This window comes from Melospiza melodia, unplaced genomic scaffold (genome assembly GCF_035770615.1).
Source record: "Melospiza melodia melodia isolate bMelMel2 unplaced genomic scaffold, bMelMel2.pri scaffold_35, whole genome shotgun sequence".
Lineage (NCBI taxonomy): Eukaryota > Metazoa > Chordata > Aves > Passeriformes > Passerellidae > Melospiza > Melospiza melodia.
Window position 1 is genome coordinate 7,464,237 of NW_026948670.1, and position 19,273 is coordinate 7,483,509.

At 48.4% G+C, this 19,273-nt stretch overlaps 1 protein-coding gene across 1 annotated transcript; it reads left to right on the top strand.

Annotated features, from left to right (window-relative positions):
- Nucleotides 1-697: 697 nt before the first annotated feature.
- On the top strand, nt 698-6,668 carry LOC134434413 (olfactory receptor 14C36-like; the record flags this gene model as incomplete). The annotated part of the gene is made up of 3 exons (XM_063183070.1): nt 698-1,591; nt 4,235-4,249; nt 6,660-6,668. Coding segments are annotated over exons 1-3 (918 nt in total), but the record flags the coding sequence as incomplete, so codon positions are not given.
- Nucleotides 6,669-19,273: the final 12,605 nt, after the last annotated feature.

Sequence of the window (19,273 nt, forward strand, 5' to 3'; positions counted from 1 at the left end):
CACTCAGCCAGCCCTGGCAGCTGCTCCCAGCACTGGGGGACAAGATCTGGGTGGGAGGAGACAGCTGGTAAGGCTTGGAAGTGTTCTCCTGATGTGGGGAGGATGCTGCATTGTTCAGGACTGCTCCCAGCATGGCATTTAACTGCAGAACATTTCCAAGTAAATTATACATGGAGCACAGCAAGGCACGGGCTGCATAAATGGGAAAATTTTGCTTTAAAAATCTACTTGTCTCTGATACTTGGATTGGAAATTGCACATAGAAATTAATCTCTCAGTTCAGGTTTTGAATAAGAAATAAAAATATCACAGATCGAATAAACCAGGCAGTGACAGAGATAAAGACAGGGTCTCTCACAGGCAGCATCACTGTCACTTTTCCAGCCTCCTCAGGGTTGCGCTGATGTTTCCATCAGAGCCTGCAGAGCCAGAGCTGCCCCTGGGCAGTGCCTGAGCTGGGAGGGGTCTGCAGGGCAGAACTGAGCCCCCAGGGCTGAGCTGGGCTCTGGCAGCACTGGCAGGTCCCAGCACTGGGCATAGGGAGCAGCTGCTGGCAGGGACAGCTCCAGGCAGCAGAGCCCTGGGCAGGCAGTAGGGGGAAAGTGCCCCCAGGCTGTCCTGGGATATTTAAAGTCCTCTCAAAACCCAAGTGTTCCATGATTACTTTTTTACAGATCCCCATGCCAAGGCACTCTAAATGCCCAACAGCAGCTCCATCAGGCACTTCCTCCTGCTGGCATTGGCAGACACGTGGCAGCTGCAGCTCCTGCACTTCTGCCTCTTGCTGGGCATCTCCCTGGCTGCCCTCCTGGGCAACGGCCTCATCATCAGCACCGTAGCCTGTGGCCACCACCTACACATGTCCATGTTCTTCTTCCTGCTCAACCTGGCCCTCAGCGACCTGGGCTCCATCTGCACCACTGTCCCCAAAGCCATGCACAATTCCCTCTGGGACACAAGGGCCATCTCCTACACAGGATGTGCTGCACAGCTCTTTTTCTTTATGTTCTTCATCTCAGCAGAGTTTTATCTGCTGACCATCATGTGCTATGACCGCTACGTGTCTATCTGCAAACCCCTGCACCACGAGACCCTCCTGGGCACCAGAGCTTGTGCCCACATGGCAGCAGCTGCCTGGGCCAGTGGCTTTCTCACTGCTCTCATGCACACAGCCAATACATTTTCCCTGCCCCTGTGCCATGGTAATGCCCTGGACCAGTTCTTCTGTGAAATCCTACAGATCCTCAAGCTCTCCTGCTCCAAATCCTACTTTAGGGAAGTTGGGCTCATTGATGTTAGTGCTTGTTTAGCATTTGGTTGTTTTGTGTTCATTGTTTTCTCCTATGTGCAGATCTTCAGGGCTGTGCTGAGAATCCCCTCTGAGCAGGGATGGCACAAAGCCTTTTCCACCTGCCTCCCTCACCTGGCCGTGGTATCCCTGTTCCTCAGCACAGCCGCATTTGCTCACCTGAAGCCCCTCTCCATGTCCTCCCCATCCCTGGATCTGTCAGTTTCAATTCTATACTCGGTGGTGGTTCCAGCACTGAACCCCCTCATCTACAGCCTGAGGGACCAGGAGCTCAAGGTTGCAGTGTGGAGGCTGACGACTGGATGCTTTAAGAAACATTAAACTGCTGGCCAGTTTCTGCAAGTCACTTGTAATAAAAGTCACTCATAAGAAAATCTTTGAAAATTCTTGTTTCTTTGGTTTTCGATTTTTTTTTCTGTATTTTAATTTTTAAATATTGTGAACAAAAATATCATTGTTTGTGCCATTTCTCATTTTGTTTCTCTCTACCTTCCCTGTGGCTACGCTCTTGGTGGCTTTAAACAAACTGAAGGAACTCCCAGCAGAATTTTCTGCAGAGATGCCCTTTTGTTGCCATCTCTGGAGCTGCAGCGGCAACGTCTGTGTGCAGAGCTGGAGGCAGATCAGTTCTGGCCCAGCAGCTGTGCCCAGCAGCAGCAGCACTTGGTGTTGCCAGTGCTGCTGCCATGGCCCTGCCCCGCTGCCCTGGTGGCCCTGGTGTTGCTGTAGGCCCTGAGTGCTCTCGGGGCCAGGCACAGTCCTGGGGGTGGCAGTGCCAGGGCTGCAGCAGGGACAGGCCATGGGCACTGCTGGGGCAGCGCTGACACCTCAGGCCAGGCACTGGGGGCTTCAGGCTCCTTGCCCAGGCTCTCACAAGAACACGCCCAGGCCAATGATCAGCACAGAAAAGCCCCGTGAGCAACCCCAGGCTGGCTTTGGGCAGGCTGGGGGCAAACAGCATGGCTGGGGCTCTGCAAGGGCCTGGGGCAGATAGGAAGGAGCAGCAGAGCAGGGGTGATTCATCCCCAGTGCACTGGACAGTCCAGGGCAGAGTCCCAGAGCGTCCTCATGGAGCTGCCAACAACATCCCCCCTCTGCAGCCCTGGCCTCTCCCCCAGCTCACACAGGTGCCCCATCCTTGCAGGCACAGACATGGCAGCACTGGCTCAGGAGCCCCTGTTTGCATTGCACACAGCAGGGGGAGCATCCCCATGCTGTTGCTGTGGGGACATGAACCTGAGGGGGAGCAAATGCCATCAGCCCATGGGCCAACAAGGGCTGGGGGACACCAGGGAAAACACTGAGCTTTGTCCTGGCCTCTGCAGTCAGCCAGAAAGTTTGTTCCCATCAGCTGAGAGTCTCCCACTGCAGACGCTGTTGCTCAGGGCCAGGGCTGTCTGGCAGCCACCCCCAAACAGCCCTGAGCATTTCTTTGTCTCTACCTTTGCTTTCTTTATTGTTCCCGGCCACAGATTTCTTCCTTTTGCCCAGCCCTGTTCCCTCCCCTGCAAACAGCCCATCCCTGTTTGCCCTTTCCTCTCTGGCCCTACTCACCATTGCAGTTCCTGACTTGGCACCATAGGAATTTCCCTTGGGGAGCAGGATCATCCTACAAGTGCTGCAGGAATTGTCTGCAGGCTCCTGCAGTGCCCGGTGCTGCTCCCTTGCAGAGGCACCCAAGGCCAGGGGGGCACATCTGGGCTGCTGTGTCTGGCTCTGGGGCTCCCTGTTCTGGGCAGTGAGGAGGAGCTGCAGAGGCTCTGCAGGACTGACAGGATGGGCTTTGGGGCTGCCAGGAGAAGCTGAGGGACCTGGGCTGCTGGAGCTTCTGATGAGGATGTCCAGGGCTTATCCTGTGACTTCTTCAAGGGTTCTGTCAGAGAATCCCAGAATCAGCAAGGGTGGAACAGACCATGGAGATCATCAAGTCCAACCTGTGCCCTGGCACTGCCTTGTGTCCCCTGAGCCTCCTCTTCTCCAGGATAAAAAACCCCAGCTCCCTCAGCCGCTCCTCACAGGACTTGTGTTCCAGACCCCTCCCCAGCCTTGTTGCCCATCTCTGGACATGCTCCAGGCCCTACATGTCCTTCCTAAATTGGGGGCCGAAATTGGACACAGTGCTCAAGGTGCTGCCCAAGCAGTTTTGAGCACAGGGAAGAATGTCTCCCCTGCTCCTGCTGTCCACGCAATTCCTGATGCAGGCTGGGAGCCATTGGCCTTCTTGGCCACCTGGGCACACTGCTGGCTCATGTGCAGCCTGCACTCCATCAGTCCTTACAGGTCCCTTTCTGCCTGGTTGCTGTCCAGCCACTCTGTCCCCAGCCTGCAGAGCTGCAGGGGTTGTTGTGGCCAAAGTGCAGGATCCTGCACTTGGACTTGTTAAACCTCACTTTGTTGGATTTGGGCCCTGGATCCAGCCTGTCCAGGGCCCTGTGCAGAGCCCTCCTACCTTCCAGCAGATCAACATTCCCAGACAACTCGTTGTCTTCTGCAAATTTGATGATGGTGGACTAAATCTCCTTATCCAAATCATCAATGCACATGTGGAAATCACTGATGGCTGGCTCTGATCCCTCAGCCATCCTGTGGGTGCCCTGTGATGGCACTCAAGGTGATCTGTTCCATAACCTTGCCGGGCACCCAGGTCAGGCTGACAGGCCTGGAGTTCCCCAGATCCTCCTTCCAGCCCTTCTTGGGGATGGGCTCACATTGGCACCTCCAGTCCTCTGGGACCTCCCTGCTGAGCCAGCACTGATGGTAAATGATGGAGAGCAGCTTGGGGAGCTCATCCACAGCTCCCTCATCCCCCTAGGATGGATCCCATCTGGTCCCACACATCTGTGAGCATCTGAGTGGCTCAGCAAGTCACCAACTGCTTCCTCCTGGTTTTCTGGGGCTGTTCTGCTCCCTGTGCCCATCTGCCAGCTCAGGAGAACACTTGTCCTGAGAGCAACCTGTCCGAATGTTGAAAATTGAGATTAACAAGGTGTTAAGTATCTTAGCCTTTTCTTTATCTTTAGTTACTCTATTCTCCACTGCATCCAAAGAAAGAGTAGAGGTTCTCTTTATCCCATGTTTTGCTATTAATTTATTTATAGAAACATTTTTTATTATTTTTTACAGAAGTGGCCATGTTAAGCTCTAATTGAGCTTTCACCTCTCAACTTTTCTTTCTGCATGACCAAAAACTATCCTTAAACACTTCCTAAGTTTCCTGACCTTCTGTCAAAAGTTGCATCCTCTTTTTTCCCTTGAGTTCCCATAAAAGCTCCATGGGCATCCAGGCCAGTCATTCTCCTAACCAGCTCATCTTCTGCCACACTGGGACAGGCTGCTCCTTCCCGGTTAAGAATACTTTCTTGACATGCATCCATCTTTCCCAGTCCCCTTTGTTTCTAAGGGCTGTTTCTCTTTAAAAAAAAATCAGTACTTATTTGGTACTCCCCAAATCTGCATCCTAAACAGGCCAAAGTCTGCCCTTCCTAATTCCAGTGTGGAAGATTTTTAGCTGCCCCTCCTTCTTTCACAGAACATTGAAAACTTGATTATTTCATGGTCACTGTGCCCCAGGCAGCCTCCAAGCCCCACATCTACCACCAGCCCTTCTCTGTTTGTGAACAGCAGGAGACAGAGCTTTCCTTGGCAGTGGGAGTGTTACCAAAAATTTTGTAAAACAGAAACCTCCTTAACCCCAATGTGGCACTTAGAAGCAACATTCTTTATTCAGCTGGATGCACGGGGGATAGCTCCTCCCAAAGCCCTGCATGCTGAGCACAGGAAAGTTTCTGTTTATTTTCTGTATTTTGCACACATATCCATTGATTGTCCTGGACTAAACATAATTGATAATGATAATCATTTCTCCAAAATCATTAACATATTTCCCCTCCCTTTTACCCCTGTTTTCTTCCATCCTGGGGGGTCTCTCTGGTGGTCCCTGGTGCTCATGGGCCCTAATGTTCCAGTCGGTCTGGCTGAGCTGGAAGGACATTGAGGCTGGTAAACTTCCAGTTCCGCTTCTCACACAATGGGCATTGTGTGGTTTCCACAGGCCTGGGGTTTTGGAGAACAAGCTCCAGGTGTCAGCTCACCTGGGTGAGACAACTGATCATCTGGTAATAGGAGGTAAGAGAGTGGGCTGTGACATCACAGAGTGGGTTATGTGGGGTCGTTGAGCAGCTATGACATCATAGGTCATTTCTGTGACATCACAGGGCAGAGGTCTGACATCACAGAGCAGAATCTGATATCACAGAGTTGGCTGTAACATCAGAGACCAGCTGTGTGATATTAGAGAATGGGCTGTGACATCACACAGCTGGCTGTGACATCCCAGAGGGGCTGTGTGACATCCCAGCAGGGCTGTGTCAGGTCATGGGTTGGTCACTCCGCCCCAGCTCCCCCTCACAGTTTCTCCCAACAAGTCCAATGCTGTTCATGCCCAGCAGGGTCCCTGTCCTCCAGGATCCCCCCGGCCCACCTGGAGCCACAGCCTCCACCAAAGGGTGTTCCACAGATCCACCCCAGAGCCTGACATGGGGACAAGGGGCCAGGGCTGTGTGACCAGGACATCAAGGACGGGGATTATCCAGGTCACTGTGGCCTGGGTTGGGTTCCCCAGGGCAGGAAAGATGTCTGGCAGCTGGAGCAGGGTCTGGGAAGGGCCTCCAAGGTGGGGCTGGATCCCTTGGGCTGTGAGCAGAGGCTGAGGGAGCTGGGCTTGTCCAGCCTGGAGCAGGGAAGACTGAGGGGCTCCTCATCCGAACCTGGCAGTGCCAGCCAGGAGGTGATGGAGAACACAGAGCCAGGCTCTTCACCAGGGGGCCTGGTGGGAGACAATGGGTAGAAGGGTTGGATGAGGGAAGTGTTGGGGAGGGGGTAGGGACAAAGTGTGATTGATTGTCAGTGATGATGATTTTTGATTTTCATATCTGTTCAAAATGCATTAGAAGGTATTGGGGGTCAATATAAATTGGACATCGCTGAAATCAGCCTAAACTGGAAAAGACAACTGAATAAGACAAAACAATTCTCTCTTCATTGTTTTCAATATAGTATATTAATTTTGAATACACTTCTGCAATGTGACTAATTAACCACAGATGAATTAAAAACTTGAATGATTCCCAGAAACTTGTCTTGTTTGGGTATTCTGAACAAATATTTATGAGCTTTTCTAATTGAATTCCTGAACCAAAAAGCTCAGGAAAGAAGAGGCCTCTGGAGCAGTAAAATTCATCATCGGCCTCCAAGTGGCTTAGGATCCATCCCCAACAGAGAAGCAATGAACAGAAATGGGCAAAGCTTTGTGGCTACCCCAGCTTTGGCATGGGCCCTGGGCCTGGAGCAGGAGAAGCACTTGAGGGCCCCAAGGCTGCGGCTCTTGTGCTGCCCTGGGCAGATGGGATGGCAGCAGGGGCTGCAGAGCTCTCAGCACCTCAGCCCAAGGGGAGAAGGGCAGCCAGGGAGCCTCCTTTGGCCTTGGCCAAGCACCTTCCCCCATGGCTGGGGCTGAGTCCTGTGGCAGCTGCAGCTGCTGCTGTGCCCTTGCCAGGGGCTGAGGCCGTGGGGCAGTGCCCAGAGCAGCCTGGCCTGAGCAGAGCTGTGGGGCCAGAGCCGGCTGGGCTGGGCTGGGGAGAGGCCCTTGGTGCTGCCCAGAGCTCAGGGCAGCTGGCAGAGCTTGCAGGGAGCTGGGCTGGGCTCAGAGAGCTTGGCCCAGAAAGCATCAGTGTCCATCTCAGCCTGGCTGAGCGTTCAGGGTCAGGACTCAGGCCAGGCCTTGTGGGGCAGGGCCAGCGCCTGTGCAAGGCATTGCAAACAGGCAAGTGGCCCAGAGAGGAGGCTGCTCTGTGCCCTGCATGGCACGGACAGAGCAGGGAGGGGCCCAGGAACTTTTGTCAGCACCAGCCTCTGTTCCCATGTGTTGTCAGCCCTGGCTGCTGAGCCCAGCTTTGGCCTGGGCTGAGTTTGGCTGTGGCCCAGCTCCATCCTCCTGCATGGCTCAGGGCCTGGTTCCAGCCACGGCCAGCCCTGGCTGCCTCTCTGCTGGCCCAGAGGCCAGCAGAGCCCGGGGCAGGGCTGTCTGTGAAGCCCCACAGGTGCCATGGGCTCTGCAGGAGCTGGCAGAGGCTGCCCAGCAGCGAGGCCATGGGGCACAGAGCCCCAAGGCCGCTGTGGGCACCACAGCACAGGGGCCGTTCCCAGCCGCAATGCTCCTGACCTGAGCTGGGCCTGCACAGGGGCTGGGCCACCATGGCTGGGCCAGCACAGGGCCACAAAGGGGCCACGCAGCCACTGCCGGGGCTGACAGCAAGGCCAGGCACACACAAGCAATTGCTGAGCATGGCCTGCGCTGGCCAGACATGTCTGTGCCAAAAGCAGAGCTCAGCTGCCCCTGGGGGCTGCAGGAACAGTCCAGAGCCCAAAGAGCCTCCATGGCTCTGCTGGAGACCAAGGCTGCAGGAGGGAAATGCAGGGCTGCTGCGCGATGAGGAGGGCATTGAATTCCAGCACACACCTCAGCTCTCTGATGATCCCAGCACCATGCTGGGCCCTGTTTCACACTGGAGCAGAGCAGATGTTGATGGGACAGGAGCCCTGCGGGGCTGTCAGGGACCTGCAGCTTGCAAAGTGATCTGCTCTCCCTCAGGTCCTCTCAGAGAGATCCAATCCCAGCTGGGCACCTCAGGGCACAAGTGGCCCTGCCTGTTCATGGGCACCCAGCTGATTTCTGCCTGAAAAGGGGCACAGGTTTTAATACCTGTTAGTTTCATAATATACATACAAATATTTATTGTCTGGGTCATTTGAGAACTTGGGAGAAATGGTAAGGTTTTCTCTCCTGGAACAGGAATTTCCTGGATGTGCTGGATTCTTCTCTTTGATGGCAGGAGAAGAAATACCCATCTTCCCTTCTGCCTTTGCCACCAACATTCACAGTGATATTTAATGACCCCTTCCCTTCAGGTGTTTCCAGCTCTCCTGTTGAAATGGCCCTGTCTAAGAACATCTCTTCATTTAGACCTGCTGCATCTATGTCTTTTCCATTGCTCCCAGATTCTCTCATCCAGATGCACTCTGGTCATTGAAGTGTCTCTCAACTGACTGGTTTCATGCTTTGAACATCAGGGAGTTGTCAAATGTTTCTGAAGTTTAAATAAATATCACATTTGGCAGCATCTTAATTGTGTTTATATCTATCACAAAATTACCATTTCTTATGTCTTTGTCCAAAACTCTTGCCATACAACAATCCCTGGGGAGTGGTGGACAAATCAGGTGGCACTGGGACATCCCAGAGAGCCGAGGGAAGAGCTGTGATGGTTATTAAACTGTTCAAATCTTCAACTTGTGTTTGTTGGCAAGAAACCTTTCTGTGCCTCTGAGTGTCACCAAACCCTTACCCCAAAGGACACAAAACTGATGAGTTGTGGTTCCCACTGCAGGGGCACTTGGACCTTGGCTCTGCACAGGAGAGCTCTTCATCCCCTTTCTCTCTTTTCCTCCCTCTGGTCATGGAGGGAGCTCCTGACTTCATGTATGACTCGTGTGGGCAAAGAGAAAATCTGGGCAGAATCAGGGTATGGAGGGTTTGCACGGGAGGATATGTTGGGATCTGTGCTGGGCACAGGTGTTTTCCATTGCTCTGAGACTGTCTGTTGTGGAAAGTGGATTATTGCTCTGAGACTGTCTGCTGTGGAAAGTGGATTTAATACCCAGCAGAGAAATGATTTTGGCATTTGATAGAGCTGTGCCTTCCCTTGGCTTTGTTGGCTGACAAGAAATGAACATCCCTCTGTGTCTTGGGCAGCTCCTTCTCCAAGGAAAGCAGGTGGGAGTTGGAGCCAAGGAGCTGAAAGCTGCAGGTGCAGCCTGGGCTGGAGGGAGTTCAGATTTGCACAAGGCTGCTCTGAGTGCCAGGGCTTGGATGGGGGAAATGGTGGGGTGGGGTAGGGACAGAGTCTGATTGATTGTCAGCCATGAAGGGTCTTGATTTTCATATCTATTCAAACAGCACAAGGAGGTTCTTGGAATCAGCATCAATTGGAGATTGCACATATCAATTTATTAACAGGGAAAAAAAACTAAACAGGACCTGAAAAATCTTTTCTCACTGTCTTTTTAAATATATTGCATTCACTGTGGATTTACTATTGAGATCTGTCAAATTAACCAGAAATTATTCCCAGAGGCTTGGCTTGTTAAGGTGTTCTGAACATTAATGAGCCCTGGGACACCAAATTTCTACACTGAAGAGCTGAAGGCTGAACAAGCCTCTGGAGCAGGAAAATTCAGCAGCAGCCTCCAAGTTGCTGAGGATGTCAGCAGCCCCCAGCCATCCCTGCCGAGAGACTGTGGGGGAATGGGCAGACAAGGAGAGCGTCCCTGGGGCTGGGGCAGCACAACTCAGAGGTGTCAGCAGCTCCAGCTGGGCAATGGAGTGTGGAATGTGGCTGGGAAAGCCCTGCCTGGGCTGTGCCAAGCAGGACACACAAGCCCTGCTCCCATCCAATAAAAAACTTTCTTGAGGAGACATTTAAAAGCAATTACAATTGTTAGTGTCCTCTGAGTTGGATGCACTGGAGAAATACCAACAAGGGATTGTCAGGAGCTCAAAACAACAAAACAGCCTTTACTGGGGACTTTGGAAAATCAGAGAAACTTTGGCAAAAGGTTTATTATGACATTGTAGTGGTTTTGGGTTGTTAATTTACGATTTTTCTAATCTTGATATTTCTTAATTAATGGATTGATGAGTGTGGTGGGTTTTAGTGTCAGTTAGTTATTTATGTATTTATTTTATTGTGAAATAGGATTATGAGAAAGGTAAAGTACGCTTAAAATTTTTAAAAGGTATGAAGAAAATTTTATTAAAAATAAGTTAAAAAAGAAAAAGATAATAAGAATTAAAATAAACTTTTTGGAAAACCTTTTTTACTTTACAACTTTTTTTTACTGACAATGTAAACTTAAGTGAACTTAAAATTTCTAGTTAGTTTACTATTTCTAGGATAGATTTTTTTCGTTTACTTAGGGAGAGAAGCTTTTCTTGTTATGGTTATGGAAATTTTTTTACAAGAGGAAAAAATATTTTTTGTGGTTTTTAATTTTGTTATGGCTTACAGCTGTCTGGGGAAATTTGTTATTGTGAAGTTGTTTTTTTAGCTACAAGATTGTTGACGTGGCCCACCAACAAGATTGTTTGCATCTTGTTGGTGGGCCACGTCAACTAATGAGGTATTGTTTTAAACATGAGTTGTTCAAAGGTAAATGTTTTTATTGTTTACTTTTAAAATATCTTCATCTCTGGGAATAGAGATCTTCTCTTAAGGGTACTGGATTACTTTTTATTTCTGTTTAAACTTTTTAGGGAATTGTAGTTTATTATTTTTTTGTCTCTTAGTAGGAAGGTTTTTGATAATAATTTGAATTTTTTTTATAGTTTTATGTGTTATAAAGAAAAAGAGTGTTTTTTATGGTTTATAAGAGGATTTTAGTTTTAAGATTAAGGTATTTTTTCTTCTTTTTTAATTGGGATTTATTTTCTTCATTACTGATCTTGATGTTTTAATGTTTTTTTTAAATATATGTTTGTATTTTATCGTTCTTTTACTTGTTAGATGATTGAAGTATGGAAAGGGTTAACACCCGACCCACCAGTAACTTGTGGTGGAAGTAATGGTTGGGTTGTGTTAGGATTGGTTTTATAGTCGGTTTTTGGGGCTTTTTGTGTTTAAGTTTAGTTTTAGGGTTACTTTTTATGGGTTGTAGGTTGTAGAGGTTTTTGGTTTCAGTTGTGTTGAGGGGAGGGGACTTGATGGTAAGATTTTAATAGCTGTGGCTAGCTTTGGTCTAGTTGGGGTTTTGTAGCCTCTTTTGTTTTCCTGTTTGGTGGTTGTTGGGGTTTGGTTTAGTTAGAATGGGGCCAATGGCGGTGGGGGGGGCAGCCTGGGTAGGGGGGAAGGGGCTCAGCCCACGGCAGGGTTCCTGGGTTTGGTTTGGTTTGGTTTGGTTTGGTTTGGTTTGGTTTGGTTTGGTTTGGTTTGGTTTGGTTGAGATGGGGGCCAGGGCCAAGGCCCGCTGCTTCTTTGTTGACTGGAAAAGCATGAGGAGGTTCCTGGGTTTTTTCATCTTTAACATATGTCTTTCACAGAGGCATGTTCAGTATCTTAGTGGATTAACAGATTGTCAGTTACACAAAACGTTTTGTATTACTTTGTAAAACTCTTCTCTTGTCAAACTATGACAGACATTAAACCAACATAAAACACTTCTCAAAGCATTGACTTGGCCCATTCAACTTCACAAAATCTAAGCCTGTTCAATTTAATGTTAATCAAAATTTGCAGGAGAAACAGAAGAAGACACAGAAAGAAAGACAAAAAAGATACAGAGAAGCACACACAGAGCTACCAACTCCTGGATATCAGTGTTGTTCAGATGGAAATTCCAAGAGGAGGTAGGGTCGAGATGTATGCTTGACTTGTGGATAGCCTTAAATACCCCTGGGTCTTCCTGGGCCCTTCCCCCAGGTGGAACTTGGGCTCATTTGGTCCCTCAGGAGCTGGGCTGGGGGCTCCAGAGGTGGCTGTGGAGCATTGCCTGTGCTGTGCCAGGGACTGGCAGCCACTGCTGGGCTGGGATAGAGGCTCTGGGGGGATTGGTGTTCCAGGGCAGGGCAAAGCTGGACCTGCCCCTTCCTCTCTCACACATGAAATGTTTCTGGACAACAATCTCCTCCAGTCTGTCACAACAGGCAATGTTGGAGGTGAAATCCCAATTCTGGCCATGGGCAACTGGCTGAGAAGGACAGTTCCTCTCTAAAGGAAGGAAAGCACAGAGCTCCAGTGTTTGGAAGGCAGATGAGAGCCTCACTAGTCCAAGGTCAGCCAGACTTGTCAGGAATGGCAGATTTAGTCTGGGAGCAGTCTTTGGATATAGGGAATTTTGGAGGTGGAAGCCCAATCTCACCATTGTCACCTGGAGAAGTGGGTGGTTCTTTCCCATTGGAAGGAAAGCACAGAGCCTTCCTCAGGGTTTTAGGGACAGATAGGAGCTGACCCTTGTGAAACCATTGCCAGCCAGACTTGTCCTGGCAATGTTCCTATGGGAATAAACACTGGATATAAGGAAATATGGAGGTGAAATCCCAATTGTGGCCATGACCACCTGGAGGAGAAGGAGAGTTATTTTTCATGGCAAGAAATGCATGGAATCCCAGTGTTTCAGTAGCAGATGAGAAGAGACGCTTACCATGCCAAGGTCCGTTGGACCAGTCAGGTGACCCCTGGGAGGCCAATCCTGCCAGACCTGTTCTGTGTTCCCTTGGTTTTGCAGGGGCCCACAGTGTCACAATGGCCCCTTGATTACAAGAAGACCTGCAGTGTTGCACTGGCCCCTTGGTCTGATGGGGTACCACAGTGTCACAGTGGCCCATGGTTCCATATAGCCCTGCAGTGCCACAATGGTCCCAACAATTCCATGAGGCCTTGCAGTGTCACAATGGTCTCTGTTGTTCCCCAGGTCCCACAATGTCACGTGACTCCTCTGTTCCAGGAGCCCTGCAATGTCACAATGGACCTTTGGACCCTGGGGGTTTGCAGTGTCACAATGGTCTCCTTTGGCTCCACAGTGTCACAATGGACCACTGATGACATGAGGCCCTGTAATGTCACCCTGGACCTTTGGTTCCATGCAGCCCTGCAGTGTCACAAAGGCCTCTTGGTTATACGAGGCCCCACAGTATCACAATGGTCCTCCTGGTTCAGTGGGGACCCCCAGGGTCACAATGGTCTCACTGGTTCCATGAGACCTTACAGTGTCACAATGCTTTGCCTATTCCATTAGCCGATATAGCACCACAATGGTCTCCGTGATTCCATGAGTCCCCTCAGTGTCACAATGGCTTCCTTGGTTCCATGAGGCTGTGTAGTGTCCTACTGGTCTCCCCATGGTTCAATGAGGCCTTGCAATGTCACAGTGGACCATTGGCACCATTGTGAGACCATAGGGTCTTGCAGTGACACAATGGCCCCTTGGTCCATGATACCCCAAAGTGTCACAATGGTCTCTACGGTTTCATGAGGCCCTGTCGTGTCACAATGGACCCCTGGTTTGATGGGGCCTCACAGTGTCACAATGGTATCTACATTCCATGGAGCCACACAGTGTCGATAAAGTCCCCTTGGTTCCATTAGGCCCAGCAATGTCACAGTGCTCTCCATGACTCCATGAGGCCCCCGAGTGTCACAATGGTCCCTTGGTCTCACAGGGCCCCACAGTGTCACATTGGTCCCTTGGTCTCACAGGGCACCACAGTGTCACAGTGGTCCCTTGGTCTCACAGGGCCCACAGTGTCACAATGGCCCCTTGGTTCCATGGGCCCTGTGCTGCTGCATTCCCCCCTCTCCTTCTCAGGCTGCCCTGCCAGCTGAGAAATGCTCCTTGGGCCTCAGCCTCGGCCAATAGCCCCAGGGCTCAGCTCCTCTGCAGCTCATCACAAACACTGTCTGCTCCAGGCACTGCTGCTGCCCAACCAGCTCCTGCTTTCTGTAGGAGCAGCCCTGAGGACTGTTTTTGTTCCCTCAGTGGCACAACATCCCTGTTCTCACACTGCCAATGAAAACTGTATATGCCAAGTGTGGCCAGGATGACTTAGCCTTACCTACATTGCCTTGCCTACATTGTAGGTAAGGTTAAGTCACAAGGTCTAAGTGAAGTTAAACACTGCTAAGAGTTGTTGTTTTCCCTAGTTGTTATGTTTAATATAAGTTATAAGCTGAGTTAAATACTGTTAAATGTCATTCCTCTGTTAAATTGCAAAGTCATAGGTTATAAATCAGACTAAATCCTGCTAAATGGTGGTTTTTACTAAATTGTGAAATTGAAGGTATCAGTTAAGGGTAAGGTATAAGTTAAGTCCTGTTCAGTTTGAGCCCTGTTAAGCTTTTGGGCGGTATTCCTTTCATCCTTGCCCTCACTGCCCTTGTGTCACACACACACACAGGGACACTTCTCAGTTCATTTCTGGGTTGATTGCCTAAGTTTGATTTGGTTTTGTTGTTGCTTTGTTTCCTTGGTGTGCCTGCATTGTCCAGTCAAGAGCAGAGTGAGTCTTGCCAAGGAACTTTGTGGTGCTGTTCCTTAATATCAAATCTGGTTTCTGCTGATCCCTCTCAAGGCCTCGTTCATAACAGGGTGAAGGAGCCATGGCCCAGGCTCTGGCCCTGGGGGACATGGGGACGCTGCCGGGGGGTCCCTGTCCACCTGTGCCACCCCCAGGGCCCCGGCCCCCCGTCCCCGTGTCAGTCTCTGGGGTCGATCTTGTGGAGAGTATTATTAATAATTGGTTAGCTGAGAAAGGCCACACTGATATAATGCCACTGGTTAAGCTGAAAGAGAAAAGTCAGCAGTCAGCAAGCTGAAAGGAAGAGTCAGCAGCGACCTTGCTGCAACATGAGGATAGGGAGTTGAGATTAGTCCTGAATATATCCTAAGAAAATGTAGAAAGTATCAAAAGTAGAACCATAGGAATGTAGAAGTAGGCGTAGGTGCTGATATGTAAGCTGACCAATCCTGAGCTCAACTTTTGCCATATGTATGAAGCTCATTATTAACTGTATTTAACCCGCCGTACTGATCAATAAAATCGAGCCTGTGATGATCAAATTGATGTCCTGGTTCCCTTCTGTCGACACGATCTCGTGGAACATCCTCTGGGGAAGGCTGCAGGACCGGGGGGACCTGGGGGAACAGGGGACCCCGCTGTGCATGAGCAGGGTTGGACTGATCTTGGGGGGGCCGGGGCAGAGTGACCTCACACAGCCCCTGTGATCTCACAAAGCCCCTGTGATGTCACACAGCCACCTGTGATGTCACAGCTCACTCCAGCGTGTCACACACCACCCTTGTGATGTCACAGAGCCAATGCTGGGATGTCAGCCTGGAATGTCAGGCAGCTGCACTGTGATGTCACAAAAGACTCTATGATGTCAGAAAGCCAAAATGTGATGTCAGAATCAGTTCTGTGATGTCACAACCTCCTCTATGATGTTACAAAGCCACCCAGTGATGTCACAACCCATTCTCTCATGTCACAGACCCACTCTCTATGATGGCATTATCTCCTCTATGGCCTCACACCCTACTCTATGATGTCACAGAAGCTTTATGATGTCACAACTCCCTCACTGATGTCAAAAAACCCTCTCTGGGATGTCATGCTGTTATGAGTAGAGAAGTTGCCCATTTTACTGAAAGGCTGCAGAGTTCACAGGTTGGGCCAGTGTCGACGGAAGGGAACCAGGACATCAATTTGATCATCACAGGCTCGATTTTATTGATCAGTACGGCGGGTTAAATACAGTTAATAATGAGCTTCATACATATTGCAAAAGTTGAGCTCAGGATTGGTCAGCTTACATATCAGCACCTACGCCTACTTCTACATTCCTATGGTTCTACTTTTGATACTTTCTACATATTCTTAGGATATATTCAGGAATAATCTCTACTCCCTATCCTCATGTTGCAGCAAGGTCACTGCTGACCTTTCCTTTCAGCTTGCTGACTGCTGACTAACTTCCTTCAGCTTAACCAGTGGCATTATATCAGTGTGGCCTTTCTCAGCTAACCAATTATTAATAATGCTCTCCACATTTCCCCCGTTTTCTTCTTGTGCAAGGAGATTAGTTTGCCATGTTTTTGCTATTGTACAGCTGACCATGTTTTGGATACAGTTAAAGATACAAGGCAAAATAAGCAAAAACAGTAAAATTACACCCAGAAGTCCTATAGCATAGATCACAAGGTTCCTCAGCCACGGTCCGAGTCCCAAGCCTTTAAGCCATTCGTCAATTCCTAAACCATCTTCTTCCTTAAGTTTGTGAAGTCCCTGTTGCAGTTCTTTCACCTTAGTGTGAATGGACACCGAATGATCAGACAGATTCATGCAACACATTCCCTCAAACTCTTCACATCCATGGCCTTGTGCTAAGAGCAAAAAATCTACAGCAGCTCTATTTTGCAAAACAGCATGGTTAACACTTTGCACATCTGCAGTTAACATGTCTAGAATTTGTGATGTCTTGTTCAGCTCATCCCTTGCCCAGCATCCTAATTGTTTTGCTAAATTCATGGCTTTATTGGCAGATCCTCCTGGCAAGATAGTTGAAACCACCACCTGTTTGAATGTGCCCCAAAACCGTGGATCTCCTATCTTGCTGCAGTCTAAGTCATGTATGCTACGTTTTCTCCTGTTTGAATTTTGACTCAGCTGCATTAGCAAGGACACATTAGGATAAAACAGTGACAATTTTCCCAAAAAACAGGGTCCACCCTGTGGTTTAGCTGGTATACCATTCCATGCCCTGTCTCCACAAATCAAAAATATTCCTGTGGGTAACTTCATTGGTGCTGTGATATTTGTGCCGTTACATTGACTGTAATGCTGTGGAGAGAATTCACTCACATTCAGGGATGAATCTAGGGTGGCCCATGTTTCTTTAGGTTGGTTTAAATTCTGAGCACCCGAAAGTTTGAAGCTAAACCATCCACCAGCTGTAGTGTTAGATATGCTGGCATTTTTACTTCCAAAAATATCCAATTCTTCAGGAGGAGAATGCAAAGAGGTGTTAAGTGATTGGATTAGTAAGCATTGATGATAGCCATCACTCTGACCTGCAGTATACCCTTGTTGCACCGGCAATGTGATGTTTGACATGTTAGACATACATAAGGTTTGATTGTTTATCAAACTGCAAAATTCTCCAGGAGACCACACCGGAAGTCCCACCAGGCATGTTCGAAATGGGTTAGTGACTCCTCCAAGACTAAGACAAAGTGATGATTGGTTAGTTTGATTAGCAAGCGTTACCCATAAATTTTCCCTTGACTAAAGTGTGTTACTCCTACTGCTTCACTTACTACAGCATTGAGCAGTATTACAAAAACAAACCTCATTTTTCTTTCTGCTTGCTTTGCTTCTCCTTTTCTTCCTTCTGCTTACGTTGTTTTTCCTTTCTTCGCTGTCTTTTCCCTGGTTTGCTAGATTGTCTATTGTAAGGCTGAGTCAATTCTTGAATATACTGATCTAATTCTAAATCAGCATCCTTGCTCACAAGTATAGCACGAGGTAAGTTTGAAGGCAAATCAGCTTTGCAGCGAGCTGCTATGATGCGTGAGGCTCTAGTAATTTCAAATATTCTAAGGTTTTCCTGTAACTTCCACCTAAGATATGCTATAACCACTTGTTCTGCACTCTCAAAGAGCTGTAATCCTGTCCATCCTGGCAGGCCAGTACTTTGTTCAAGAGCTCTAACCCAGATATGATTTCGAATCCACTTTCCAAAACAAGATGTACACCATAAATATCCCAATGACTTCTGTGAATACCAATAAACCTGATTATAATCTGCACAATGCAAAGCTACCCATGCATAGCATTTATCTTTATCCTTTTTGCAAACATAACAAGGAAGCGAATGTAAGTAAGGACCAGTATAAAATTGTGTTTCTTCAACCCAATGCAACCAATTCAATGGTGGTGATCGCAAAGCCTCTTCAGCCTTTTTACTATATGAGGCTAACAGCTCAAGGTCTTTCTTTAACACAAGGTGTATCTTATTTCGTAATCGTAGTTCTTGTTCGTTATCCTCCTCAAAAACTATATCCTCCCGAGGGTCCCACAACAGTAAAATTGTTCTAATCATAGAAAATTAATTAGCAATCACTGATACCCCTATTCAAATGAGACCGTTCCCTTTTTTGCCTTCTTTTTCTTATCTGTCTTCAATCTTGCTGCTCCTAATTTCACTGGTCCTGCCACTTTCAATCTTAATTTTTGCAACTTATCCATGCAGCAATCTAATGCTCTATCAGGATCCCCTTGGAAGGGTCCTACAACTGAATGCTGTGTTAAAGGCACTAATTTCCTACACCTTATAGAAACTATACGTGATTTACTTTGAACCTTAATTCTATTCACAATACATTGTATTTCCCATTGATAATAAGCAAGAACCTTCCGTTCAGGAGACTCATAAAGATTTAAAGCTATATATGCGTTTTGCCCTGTTTGTGTCCTTAATTCATCTTGCCAGCTTTTTCCCCACGTATGCTCGTGTTCACAAGTATGACACCACAAATCCCGTAATAATGATTGTTCTATCCAAAAAGTTCTTTTACAACCCCCACAACGTAGAGCTATCCAGGCAGCACAATGTGGATTGTGACAGTCAAGGCAATGTAGTTTCGCTGGATCTGTTAAATGAAAAGTTGATAATGAGTCAATGAAACCAATCAACTCCTGGGCCGTCCGATAGTGACGTGTCAGTGCTCTGTCCACCGCTTCCGAGTACCCCTTCAATTGTAACAGTAGTGGTTGTAGGACTAGAAGCAGTTTCTTCCCCAGTCGCTCCTTGTCCTCCTCCGTAAGGCGATCCACCAGAGGCTGCATCAAAAACAGGTTTAGTCCACTTAGCAGGCACCCACAAAGGCCCTGTAGGTGAGGAAACACAAAGATACCCCCAACCCCAATATAATACTTTTGCAGGTTTTTCCAATAATCCTGTACTTGGGTTCTTATACTTAACCCAGACCTCTGTTTCCTAAATATTTTCCTGACCTGACCTCGGATGATGTTTCATTGCAGGGGGGGTATCATCTTCCCCAAAAATGCATAAATGATTAATCACATACAAAACCTTAGCCAAACATGCTTGTGGATCTGTCAAATCTTGATGTTTTTCAATATACTGCTTAAGGGTACCGTTTGCTCTTTCCCGTAAAGCTTTCCTTAACTGTATCAGTAACTCATACAATCGTTTATTATTCACTTCCTTAATTGCTGCTTCCTCTATTCGTTTGACTACTCCTGCAACATACATAGAGTCTGTGACCACATTTAAAGGCTCCTGTAAGTTGGACACCGCCCATACTACTGCTAACAATTCCAAAGTTTGTAAG